At 33.9% G+C, this 13080-nt stretch overlaps 2 protein-coding genes across 2 annotated transcripts; both read left to right on the forward strand.

Moving 5' to 3' along the window:
* The first annotated feature begins 10560 nt into the window (after nucleotides 1–10560).
* Nucleotides 10561–11610, forward strand: LOC116023368. Its single transcript, XM_031264364.1, has 3 exons — nucleotides 10561–10841; nucleotides 10923–11049; nucleotides 11557–11610. The coding sequence occupies exons 1-3, from the start codon at nucleotides 10561–10563 to the stop codon at nucleotides 11608–11610; spliced, it is 462 nt and encodes a 153-aa protein (XP_031120224.1).
* Nucleotides 11611–11691: 81 nt separating this feature from the next.
* Nucleotides 11692–12604, forward strand: LOC116023369. Its single transcript, XM_031264365.1, has 3 exons — nucleotides 11692–11859; nucleotides 11961–12062; nucleotides 12140–12604. Exons 1-3 carry the CDS (start codon nucleotides 11692–11694, stop codon nucleotides 12602–12604), a joined length of 735 nt encoding a protein of 244 aa, XP_031120225.1.
* Nucleotides 12605–13080: the final 476 nt, after the last annotated feature.

Here is a 13080-nt window from a genome sequence, read left to right on the forward strand (position 1 = left end):
TTGGAATGCCCACTCATGTAATCTGGTCAACCCAGGTTAACTCCTCGTGGTACGATTCGGGTAGTGAACTTTCAGCGCCTCTATTCATCTTGTTACAAAATTAATTCTGGGTTAATTCCAATTTTAATTATCTGAATCAATTCTCCGGTAGTGGTCTCCGTTACAGAGCCTATTTTTATTATCAGATTAAGTGCCATGATTAAATGTTATTTAATCCTTCAACTCCTATATAAGTTGATTGTAGAAGCAACATATTTACACAACACAAGAAATATATTTTCTCTCTCGAAAAACTCTATTTCTACTCCTTTCTTTGCCAACTGTGATCAAAGCTTTGTTTTTGTTCGCCGGGTTTCATAGTTTGAGTGCTCAAACTCGAAATTGAAACTTGTTTTATCCTGGGAAACCTAGGCTACAACGCTCCTAGCACCTCGGGATGCAGCAAATAAGGTTTTAAGGACAGTGTAGTGAGTACACGACTCAAGCTAACCACCGTCCCGAAAAATCCTACGTACTTGTGCTTGTTATTTTCCAGAAATATTATTTTCGTAGTAATATTTCATAACAACCCCTTGACCCTTAGTTGTGGCCCTAACCTCTCTCGGATCGGAACCCTCTCACCCAACCACTCAAGGACAGACTTGGAAGCGACAGGTTGTCCGACATATCCCCAAATTTGAACACCTTCATCCATTACTTCCGCACATTGGCTTTGGCCCTCAACCCCTCTTCCTTGGGAGCGAGATCGGCCTCCCGCTTTTATCAACTTTGTAAGAGTATAAATATCCGCAGTACAAATATTTATAAACTTTTAAAAACGTTTTCATATTAAAAAGTCTACAAAAGTCATTAAAACTCTAAATTGAATACACCTTACAAACATTCCATAACTTCTATTAATACATTATTTATAATTTTCTTACAAAAATATATTTTTATAAATCATAAATAAATTAATGTATTGCAAAAAAAAAAAATTGATTGTCACAAGAATAGAGTATATTATACCTAAAGAAAATATAATCAATTTTCACTAAATATAACCAATAAAAATATTTCTTGAACTAATGAAACAAGTAATGTTGAGTAATATAATCATCAAAATGTCTAAAATGAAAAAGTACGAATTAAAATATTCATCTTGTTAGTACAATTATCTTTGATTTGCATTGATTTCACCTTGTTGTAACAACTCATTACTCTCCTCAGGTGCCCATAATGCATAATTTCCATTAACTTTATTTTTACCTTTACTCTTTTCTTGATAAACATCTTCCATTTATAATTACTATAAAATAAATAAGAATCTCTCAATAAATTCAACTTAACACAAATACATATATATTAATAATTAATTAACATACAATTATATAAAATTATATTAATTAAATAAAAATCATAAAATATAAATTATACAATTGTATTATAAGAATATTTATGTTCTTGTTGCTGCTGTTCGCAGCAAACTACAGCAACCTGCTGCGATCGCAACAATTTTTTTTTCTTTTAGTGATCGCAGCAATTTGTTTCTATGAATATCTACAAATAATCATTTTTTGTAGCAAAGTATATGAGTATTTATGAAAGGTTTGAAACGTACCGTAAAATTGATGAAAAGTTTGTCTGGTTTTGATAGAGGAAAGAAAGTCTGTAGAGAATGTTGAAAAGTTTAGGGTTGGAGGGTTGTATTTCATCTATTTATATTAACGAAGAAAAAGTCTAGAGAAATCCTATTCTGATAGTCTATGAAAGTTTATGAATTTTTGAATACCAGTAGACTTTTAAAGACTATATAAAAGTCTGAATCGAATACTAGTATACTTTTAAAGAGTTTTGAAAAGTCTAGATCTAATACCGGTAGACTTTTAAAGAGTCTTTAAAAATCTAAATTGAATACCACCAAACTTTTAAAGTTGGTAAAAATCTTTAAAAGTCTATGAAAGTCATGATTGAATACACCCCCCTTAAGAATGCACACACATGCCAGGGTAATATGTATTAGGTTGTTGTTGTTGTTGTTGTTAGTATTATTATTAGACCGTCTCACGGATCTTTATCAATGAGATGCGCGGGGTCAAGATGAAATGTAATATACTTTATTCATGATTTAGTATTGCATTTTCTAATATAAGTGTTTCATTTCATCGTGACCCGACCCGTTTCACGGATAAAGATCGGTGAGACGGTCTAATACAAATTTTGGCCTTATTATTAGAAACGGATAAAGATCCGTGAGACGGGTCGAGTCATGTAATATACTTTATTCATGATTTAGTACTGCATTTGCTAATATAAGTGTTTCATTTCATCGTGACCCGACCTATTTCACGGATAAAGATCCGTTAGACGGTTTAATACAAATTTTTGCCTTACTATTAGAAACGGATAAAGATCCGTGAGACGGTATAATACAAGTTTTTGCCTCCTTATTATTATTATTATTATTATTATTGAATGTTGACTTTGTTTATTTAAATTGATATAATTCAAAGTATATAAATGCAAGATAATATATGCGAGGTTGATTATAATTGTCACTAAACTAAATGTTTGCAATTTTGTAAAAATGATAGTTTAAAAATGATAGTATAAATAAATACTACTTTTGGTAATAAAAATTTATACATTTTAAATCATATCAATAAAGAAATATGATTTACCTTTAACATGAACAACTGTGATGTAGTCTAAAAAATATTACGGGGTAGTTTCACGCTTCAATTTAGTAGGGGAATCTTTGCATGATAGAAAATAAAGACAATATAACCAATGAAATTTTATCTCTTTTTTAATTTTCTCTTAATGAATAATTTTTATTGTAGAAGATAAAGACATATAACTAATGAAATTATATATCTTTTTTTTTTTTAAATTTTTTGATAATGAAAGCATTGTAAACATCGAATTCTGAATTAAAGAAATGCATATGTTTTAATTTAATCTACAATTATTATAAGAGCCAATAATGTTAGGCTTCTAACTGGAACTAAAAAAATGTTAGTGTAATAGTATTCTATAACATATTGTACTTTGTGTTATTCTTATTGTGCAACCTCCAATTAAATTCCTAATATATCATAATCATTTATAGTTTTACCAAACTTTTTGGGTTAAATATAACAGAAGTTTAACGTCAGATTCTTTAGGTAATTTGTTTCTTTATTGCGGTTTTCAAACAAATTGGCAATTTGTTTCTTAATAATCACAATACAAACCGAATACTTATATAGATTTGTTTTGTAAATTATCCAGCCTTCAGTTTCCATTTTCTATTATAATTATAATTACATTAGAAAATATTGAAGTCGGATTCTATAATACAATTATGTATAGATTTCTAACTTAAAATTAGAATATTGAAGTTTTAATAGGATCCTATAATACAATTTTGTATAGATTCCTAACTAAACCATTATTCTACCCAAAACAACAGTATATAAATCTATCCCCTTCTCACTGGTATTCACCCAAAACTAAACCTTCGTGGCATTCTATATGTATGATTGTCAAAACCTTGTCATGCTAATTCTATTATTTATATTTGCACTCATAATGATTACAATTTTTAAAAATCAATGATGATATACTCATTAATTAGTATAACTTCAATATCATTATTTAAATATATCTATTGTATAATCTGTTCATCTATACTTATATCCTTGAATGTAATGTTGTGGTTCTCATTATATTCCTCTATAATCTACACATTTTAGTTACTCCTTACTCTCTAATCTATGGTTTTTGAATTTATGTTGTGGTTCCCATTATATTATCTCATAACATCCTTTATGAACATATTTCTAGTGGCACAAATATATTAGTCATGGCAAATGCAGTAAAGTTAATTGATATTAACACACAAACTATGGGTTGAATTGTAAAGTTCGTGTCATTAAGAAAAATGAACCAAAAAATGCTATTAAAACGCCTGGAAAAAAAGTATATGCTCATCGTCCTTGAGGATGAAACTGTAAGTAAATAGTAAAAAAGTTCTCCCTTTATTATTATTATTATTTTATTTTTATCATTATTAGTTGCAGGTTCAACAACTAAGAATTCCACATATCAATAACCGCTTACAGGATGAATTATATATAATACAATTGAGGTCTCAATCTTATACACAACAAGCTAAGGCAAAAACATGGTATCATATGCCATAACATCGTTGCACGAATTATTCTCATTCACTACCTCTAGTAAACAAGATGCAATAAAGACACACACTACAAAAAAACGCGGAAATAACAACGGATTTTGCGACGGATTAATTCCGTTGCTAATTTAACAACGTAATAGCGATGGATTTATTTATTTTAAAAAAGTGGAAGTTAGCGACGGATTAGCGACGCTCTAGCGACGGTTCTTTGCGACGGAGTATATTTGTCGCCAAATCTGTTGGTAATTTTAGCGGCAAATTACCGCGCATAAATATGAGACGGCTTAGCGACGGAATTTTGGCGGGCTGATTAAATAATATTATTTTCTACGTATTAGCGACGGCACACTATCCGTCGCTATTGTTCAAAGCCTATAATTTTTTTTTTGACAATATAGCGACGGAATAGTGATGGATATTATTATCCGTAGCTATCTAGCGACGGAAATGTATCCGTTACTAGCGATGGATATGTGAATTACAAATTTATAATACTGATAGCGACGGATATTTGAATCCGTCGCTAGCTTTAGCGACGGATTCAAATATCCGTCGTTAAAATACCACTCCCGAACTACATGATCCGTTTTTTAAAAGAATTTAGCGACGGATACATATCCGTCGCTAGGTTAACCCATTTAATTTAATAGCTCTGTGCGCAATCTACGCTAAGTTGGCCGGTTATTCCCGAATTTTTGTTAAAAACGTAGCGACGGATTGATTTCCGTCGCTAAACGTTAAAAAAAAAACAAATACCAGCCGAAAACGGCTAAATGTGATAACCCTAAACTCCAACGCCGCAAACACAAACACCTAAACACAAACGCAAACCGCCACCTCCCACCGCCCATGGGCAGACACAATCCGCTGCTCACCGCCAGCCGCCTACCGCCGACCGCCCGTCGCTCCACGCCCGTCGGCCGCCGGAAAAAGCAAACTGCTCCATGCCCGCCGGCGCTGCCCAGGTATTCCTTCACTCTGCATTTTCTGTATGAACGCAAACGGAGCGTGTATGAATGCCGCTGCAATTTGTTTATGAATGTGTTTCTATGGATGTATCTATGGATGTATTTGTTGCTGTGTTTCTATTTGTTTCTATGGAATAGTAATAGAAAAACATGGATTTGAATGTATTTGTTGGGTTGGGAAGAATATGAGAGGAGGACGGAGCAGGTTTGGTAGGAGGACGGAGCTGCTGGTAGGTTCTGAGAGGGCTGTTGGGAATGGAAAATAATGTTGGAGTTTAAACTTCATAGTTGATGGTGGATTTGCATAAATTTTTGATTATGAAATAAAATGGAAGCATAGTAGGTTCTGCTGCTGTCATATTGATGTGCTTGAGTGTCTGGTTTTGATGTGTTTGGAGTTTAAACTTCATATTGAGTGTCTGGTTTTGATGCTGCAATTGTGGAGTGATAGGTTGTTGCTATGGCATGTTTGAATAATGCTCAAGGAATAATGTGATCAAAAGAGGCAGTGATGGAAATTTAAATGAGCTTTGAATCTAAAATATAAATGGAGGTATAATGAAGGATGCTAATCTGGGAATAATGATATTGAGATGCTGAAATAATATGGCCGAATGGAGTGAAATTTGGTTATTGGGCCGATTATTTGATTTGAGGTCATTACTGGAAATTAAAAGGTGAGGCTACTGGAATTTTAATGATGGAATCTGGTGGATTATGGTCAAAATTAGAGTTGGTCAGATGTGAATTTGGACTAAATGAAGCTACTGGAGAATTCTGTGCAGTATGGGAGTTGCATATTATAATTGGGAATTATTGGAGCAAATTTAATGGTGAAAGGATACTAGAATGCATAGGAAGTTGATTGAAGCAAATTGATTATTGGAAATTGCTAGAATGTGTTATAATGCTATGGTTTATGTGTTGGAGTGAATGCAAGCATGCTACTGGAGTTGGGTATGTTGGTTTAAAATGAAGGGGAATTGAAATGAGAACCTACTGGAATATGGAAAATTTAAAAGAGGGAATGGTTTGGAGTAAAATTATGTGTCCACTTCCATTTAGATAGTAATTTTGATTATGTGTCCAGTTATATATAGTATTATAATTTGCATGACTTATATGTATTTTATTTTTAAACAAATAGTGAAAGGTTAAATTAATAAATTCCATGGATTGAAACATTATTTTTTATTCTTTTTACTATTAACTTCATCAAGTTTAAATCTTTTTTACCACTCTTGATTCATTTTAATTTGGCATGACTTGTAGAAACTAGGTTGTATAGTAAGGTATATATTTTATTTTATCAGGTGCTAACATGTGGTAACATTGACTACTAGGTATTGCGAACTGACAAGTTTGAACTTTCAAAGATCTTCAAGTTCTTCTTCGGTTGATAAGGTAATTATAAAATTTTTATTTATTGTTTATTTTCTGGCTAAACCGCTTGTGGGTACCGACACTTGTGTTATCTCCGGCTAAACCGCCTGTGGGTACCGGAGGCTTATGATTATTTGAATCTATATTTGAATGTCTATAAGAAATCTTCGAATGATTTTGATTATTTGATTTTTGTAACGCAAAGTATGATTAACCAACTTTCTAGGAATTGTCAATAGATTTAATTTTAGATAATAATTCCCAAATAAGGTAGAATTGTTATACATTTGATTCATTTCAATTTGGCATGATTTGTAGAATGAGTTCAAATCGTCATTGGATGTATACACGAATTAGAAATGGTCTTCTCACTGAGGAGTTTTTGGCTGGTCTTGAAACTTTCATCCAATTTGCTACTAGTGAACATAGTTTCATGGACGGTGAAAGAATTAAGTGTCCATGTAATCAGCGCAAGTGTCAAAACACCAAGTTTTTAGATGTGCCTACCGTGAAATTCCACTTAGCAAAATATGGATTTGTGCCGGACTACTATGTTTGGCGCTTCCATGGCGAGGCCAATCTGAGGGTAGATGTCGATCAAGATGTTGGTGCCCCATCTCAAATAGCTAGTGAAGAAGCATCTAATGCTTACCATACAATGGTTATGGATGCTGCTGGTCCTGAATTTAATATGGATGAAATAGAAGAATCGCCAAATCCTGAGGCCCAGAAGTTTTATGACATGCTGAAAGCAGCAGATCAAGAGTTGTGGCCTGGGAGTAAAAAACACTCGCAGTTGTCTCTTGTAGCTCGACTTATGAGCTTGAAATCAGAAAATCACATATCAGAAAAATGTTTCAAACAATTCACTGAACTTATGAAAGAAGTTGCTCCAGAAGATAATCTAGTCCCTGAAAACTTCTACGAAACCAAAAAGCTATTACGGGGCATGGGGTTGCCAGTTCAGAAGATTGATTGTTGCAAGAACAACTGCATGATATATTGGGAGTCAGATATTGATATGACAACGTGTAAGTTTTGTGCCCATCCTCGATTTAAACAAACTTCTCGTGGTGCTACAAAAAGACAAAAAACTAATGTAGCATACAAAAAAATGTATTACTTTCCTCTAGTTCCTCGATTGCAGAGGTTGTATGCATCTAATGCTACAGCAAATGATATGAAGTGGCATGCAAATTCAGTTGAAGATGGAATCATGCGTCATCCCTCAGACTCGCTTGCTTGGAAGCATTTTGACCGCATTTATCCTGACTTTGCATCTGAAATTCGAAATGTCAGGTTAGGTCTGTGCACGGATGGTTTTCAACCATTTGGACAATCAGGGCAGCAATACTCCTCATGGCCTGTGATACTAACAACATACAACTTACCTCCTTGGATGTGTATGAAGGAAGTGTATATGTTCTTGACCGTATTGGTTCCAGGTCCATAAAATCCAAAAGAGAAGATAGATGTTTTTCTCCAACCGCTTATTGTAGAGTTAAACCAATTATGGGAAGTAGGTGTTCAAACATACGATATTTCTAAGAAGCAGAATTTTCATATGCGAGCTGCCCTTATGTGGACAGTTAGTGATTTTCCTGCATATTCGATGCTATCCGGGTGGAGCACTGCTGGGAGGTTAGCTTGTCCGTATTTCATGGACAAATCAGATGCCTTCACCCTAAAACATAGTGGTAAGCAATCGTGGTTTGACAATCATCGAATGTTTTTGCCAGCGAATCATCCATTTCGCAAGAATAAGACCTCGTTTTTCAAGAACAAAGCGGTTACAACTGAGGCACCGCTTGTTAGGTCAGGATATGATATCCTTGCAGAGATTGAGACTTTAGGCCTCAAGAAGGTCACTGAATTGGATGCTGCTGAAGTTAATGGATTAATTTCCAAAACTTGCGGTTGGAAGAAACGAAGTATCTTTTGGGATTTGCCGTATTGGAGTTCACACTTGGTACGACATAATTTGGATGTCATGCATATAGAAAAAAATGTGTTTGATAATGTGTTCAACACAGTTATGGATGTTACTGGAAAAACAAAGGACACATATAAATCTAGAGAAGAGCTGAATGATTATTGTCGGCGGCCTGAGCTGAAGCGAAACCTTGTGATTGGAAAGTTTCCAAAAGCTTGTTACACACTTGACAAACCGGCAAGGGAAGCATTGTGTGAATGGGTTAGGAATCTCAAATTTCCTGATGGCTATGCATCTAATATGAGTCGATGCGTAGATATGAAGAAGTTGAAGTTGTTTGGTATGAAAAGTCACGACTGTCATGTGTTTATGCAGAGGTTAATACCAATTGCATTTCATGAGTTGCTACTGCTAAATGTTTGGAAAGTTCTTACAGAGTTGAGTTTATTCTTTAAGAACCTTACTTCCACTACAATTAGAGTTGAGGAAATGACGAAACTCGAGAATGATATACCTCTCATTCTTTGTAAACTTGAACGTATATTTCCTCCTAGTTTCTTCGACTCCATGGAACATCTACCAATCCACTTAGCTTACGAAGCAAGGATTGCTGGTCCAGTTCAATATAGGTGGATGTATCCATTTGAGAGGTACGATTTTTATTAGTTCTTTTATATGTTTCCGAACATATAATAAAATTGTTACTTATATATGTCAATTTTGTTTAGATACCTTCGAAAATTGAAAAATAATGTCAAAAATAAAGCGAAGGTCGAGGGATCTATATCTAATGCATATTTGGTGGAAGAAGCACCATCGTTCTGTTCGTACTATTTTGAGGACCATGTTAGCACGAAACACAGAAATGTGCCTCGAAATGCGGATACAAGTGAATATGCAGTTGATGAACATGAAGAAACTCTTTCTATATTTAAGTATCCGGGTCGAGCATTTGGAAAATCAAAAGTGAGATATATGACAGATGAAGAGTTTAAAGCTGCTCAAACCTATGTGTTGTTAAATTGTTCAGAAGTGGAGCCATTTATTGAGTAAGAATTCACTTCTGTTCAATTTTTCTTATGTAATGTGTTATAAATGTTAACCCATTAATTTTTTTAAAGGGTTTATACTGAGGAGTTAAGGAGGAATCAACCAAACATTTCCAGTACTACCATCGATAGTAAATTGGAAAATAAATTTGCAAATTGGTTCAATGACTATGTAAGAATTGTATATTATTTATATTGAGCTTGAAATTGTTTAATAAACTTTAACACTTAGATTATGTGTGTATTATACAGGCACATGATCCTTCAAACAATATTTCAAATAAATTTATAAAGGATCTTGCAAAAGGGCCACTAAGAAGTGTCAATACCTATTCAGGGTATTATGTGAATGGTTTTAAATTTCACACCATTGGTTATGGTGGAACTAAAGAAACAATGAATAGTGGAGTTTGCATAAAAGGTATAAACTATAGTATAGATGAAAGTGATTACTATGGCCGATTGGTAGAAGTTGTACAAGTTGTACAAGTTGAGTATCCTGGCTTACCAGTCAAGAGGACAATATTATTCAAGTGTGATTGGTTTGACCCGACAACTGTGGGCATGAAGGTTCATTCCCAGTATAAACTTGTTGAAATTAATCATAAGCGTAGATTCAATCGCTATGAACCATTTGTTCTAGCAATGCAAGCAGCTCAGGTTTATTATTGTACATATCCAAGTTTGCGTCGCGACAAGCTTGACTGGTGGGCTGTGTGCAAAATTAAAGCGAGATCTGAAGTACAAGTTCCTGAATCATCTATATCTTCTGAAGAATCACTAATACCTCCACCATTTCAAGAGGAAATTACAGACAATCATGATCTCATGCAAATAGATGAAGACCCATCACATTTAAATGACCCAAATGGTGGGGTGATAGAACTTGATGGCGAACATGGAGACAATGAAGATGAACTTGAGTTAGAGGAAGAAACAGATGACTCAAGTAGAGGTTCAATAATAGGAGATAGTGATAATGGTACTGATAATTAGTGCTTAGCTTAAATAGTAAATGGTATGTTATATTTATATGTTATTTAACTTTATTATATTTTATTTTAGATGACACGAGGTGGTAGTACAACCGGACGCATAAGAGGACATGGACAAGGTATATTGGTTACACCTTCGAGTTCTAGCCCATCCTCGTCTGCACTACCTTCTCTTGTGGCACCTCCTCCTATTGTGGTGTCTCCACCTATTGTAGCACCTGTTTCTACTTGTTCACCAACTGACTTGCCGATTTCATCACCATCAGACTCTATTGTTCCACCCACATCCTCATCAGTTAAAGGATCATCTTTTGGTCCTGATTTGCCTATTGTTCATGTAGAGGATGAGAGGTAAAAATGTAGAAATGTTTTATTATGTTTACATTTATGTGTATATTATTTTATCTTTATTCATTTATTATATATGTATAGGTTGATACCATCTCATAAATGTTCAACTACAATGAAAACGATATTCATGCAAAGGATCTATCCTGAAGGGTATACTTGGAAGAATATACCTAATGAGTACAAGGAATCATACTTTGAGGAATTTAAGGTAAATTCACGACTGTGGTTAATTCTTGAAGTTAATTCTTGAAGTTAGATTGTTATTAAATTTCTGTCAATAACTTTGCCTTTGCATTTCTTTGTTTGAGGTGAATCTTTGTTTGCATGTGCTATCAAATGTGTATATATATGTAAATTGTGATCTTTTTGTTAGTTTATAGACCAAATTTTGGAGGAAAGAGTTACACTTGAAAGATGAATTGAGGATAAATTTAGTAGTGAATGGAGTTAAGGGAAACTTTCTGTTGTGGTTCTTTCTGCTGTTTATATTTCTTATCTTACTCTAGTTGGCCTCACTAATTTTTGTTTTAGTTTGTAGTCCTTTATTCAAATTTTCAAAAACTATTAATAATATTTGTAAATCTTTCCCATGTGGATTCTTACTTGTGGGTTCCTATTTGTTAAATATGACTGGTTATGCTTTAATACGATATGACATTTAGTCATTATCTTCTTATGATACAATCTTATATTTAATAAATTTGTAATGTTACAGAAATTTTACAAGTGGGATGCGTCTATTGACCGACATGTTCGTAAAGCTTTTTAGCACATGTAGGCATACGGTATACATATATGGTCTCAAAATTTAAGTCAAACCGAACTTCAACTGGGAAGCCAGCTTGTATACATGGAGATACATGGCGCATTTGAAAGGGCATATTGGGAAAGGCCTGACGTTAAAGCTAAATCTAAGCAACAGCGGAAGAATAGGATGAGTGAGGTGGCAGGACCCGGTACTGGATGTTCCCGACATACCGGAGGATCTAGATCTGCTATTGAGCACTATCACAAATTGGTAATACACTTAACTTAAAAATTTATTATATATATATATATATATATATATATATTCTTTACAAATTAAGCATCATTTTATTGTTTTTGTTTGTTTAATAGCGAGAAGAACTTCAAAAGGAGCCTAATCTATTTGAGTGCTTTGAGCATATGCACAAAAAGAATAACGGTGCATTTGTTGATGAAAGGTCAAAGAAAATTGCTGTAAGTATAATGTAAAATAGATCAAATTATTATGTCTTTGTATACTTCTTTTATTTTGTATAAATTTGTAATTGTAGGAAGAAATACAAGCACGACATGATGCTGCAACGCAAGAGGTGGAAGGGTCAACTGAGCCACCAGTTATAAACATGTCACAAATGTATGTGGATGTTGTTGGTGGGGTAAAAAAGCAGCGTATTTATGTCTTAGGAACCAAGGCATCCTCATTTATCAATGACAATAGTTGTAGTTCATCTGCTACTTCACAATTTCATCAAGATACAATGAAAGAGATGTTAGATACCATGCGAGTTGAGATGGAGGCTCAGATGGAGGCTAAATTAGAAGCTGAAAGAACTCAAATGCAGGCTAAACTACAAGCTGAAAGAACTGAAATGCAGACTCAAATGCAAGCTCAGATTGCAAGTTTGATGGATGAGTTGCGTCGCAACGGCATCATACCCACCACTTCTACGCCACAACCTCCAACTACTGAAGGACATTCTGTTAATTCAAATGACGAAGACTTGGGAGATGATTAGATTATGTTTTCTTAATATATTTGGAAAGCTCAATTATGTTTTTGGATGTTGTTGATGCTGTTTGACACTGTTTCTTAGTGTTTTGGCAAGCTCAGATTATGTTTTTGGATGTTGATGTTGTTTTTGGAAGTTTCTTAATATTATGTTTGGTTAATATATTTGGCAAGCTCAGATTATGTTTTTTAATATAATAGATTTAATGTAGGTACGTGATATTAATTGTGGGTATTTTTTTTTAAATTTTAGCGACGGATAATTCCGTCACTAAGTTCAAGCTAAATGAAATTCAATTCAAATAAATTAGCGACCATAGTATCCGTCGCTACATATAACGACGGATATAGCGACGGAAAATTCTGACACTAATAATAGCGACGGACGTATCCGTCGTTAATCCCTTGCAAATTTTGACAAAAAATCGTCGTAGAAAGAAATTAGCGACGGAAAAAGTGTTAGTATAGCGACGGCATTTCCGT

The sequence above is a fragment of the Ipomoea triloba genome, chromosome 6, assembly GCF_003576645.1.
Source record: "Ipomoea triloba cultivar NCNSP0323 chromosome 6, ASM357664v1".
Taxonomy (NCBI): Eukaryota; Viridiplantae; Streptophyta; class Magnoliopsida; order Solanales; family Convolvulaceae; genus Ipomoea; species Ipomoea triloba.

What these genes read in the sequence shown, in the direction of transcription:
- LOC116023368 (XM_031264364.1), top strand. Translation starts at nt 10,561, where the DNA reads ATGACACGAGGTGGTAGTACAACCGGACGCATAAGAGGACATGGACAA. An exon ending in GTTCATGTAGAGGATGAGAG is followed by an intron (nt 10,842 to 10,922) that starts GTAAAAATGTAG and finishes ATATATGTATAG; the next exon opens with GTTGATACCATCTCATAAAT. An exon ending in CATACTTTGAGGAATTTAAG is followed by an intron (nt 11,050 to 11,556) that starts GTAAATTCACGA and finishes GTAATGTTACAG; the next exon opens with AAATTTTACAAGTGGGATGC.
- LOC116023369 (XM_031264365.1), top strand. Translation starts at nt 11,692, where the DNA reads ATGGAGATACATGGCGCATTTGAAAGGGCATATTGGGAAAGGCCTGAC. An exon ending in TTGAGCACTATCACAAATTG is followed by an intron (nt 11,860 to 11,960) that starts GTAATACACTTA and finishes TTTGTTTAATAG; the next exon opens with CGAGAAGAACTTCAAAAGGA. An exon ending in AAAGGTCAAAGAAAATTGCT is followed by an intron (nt 12,063 to 12,139) that starts GTAAGTATAATG and finishes TTGTAATTGTAG; the next exon opens with GAAGAAATACAAGCACGACA.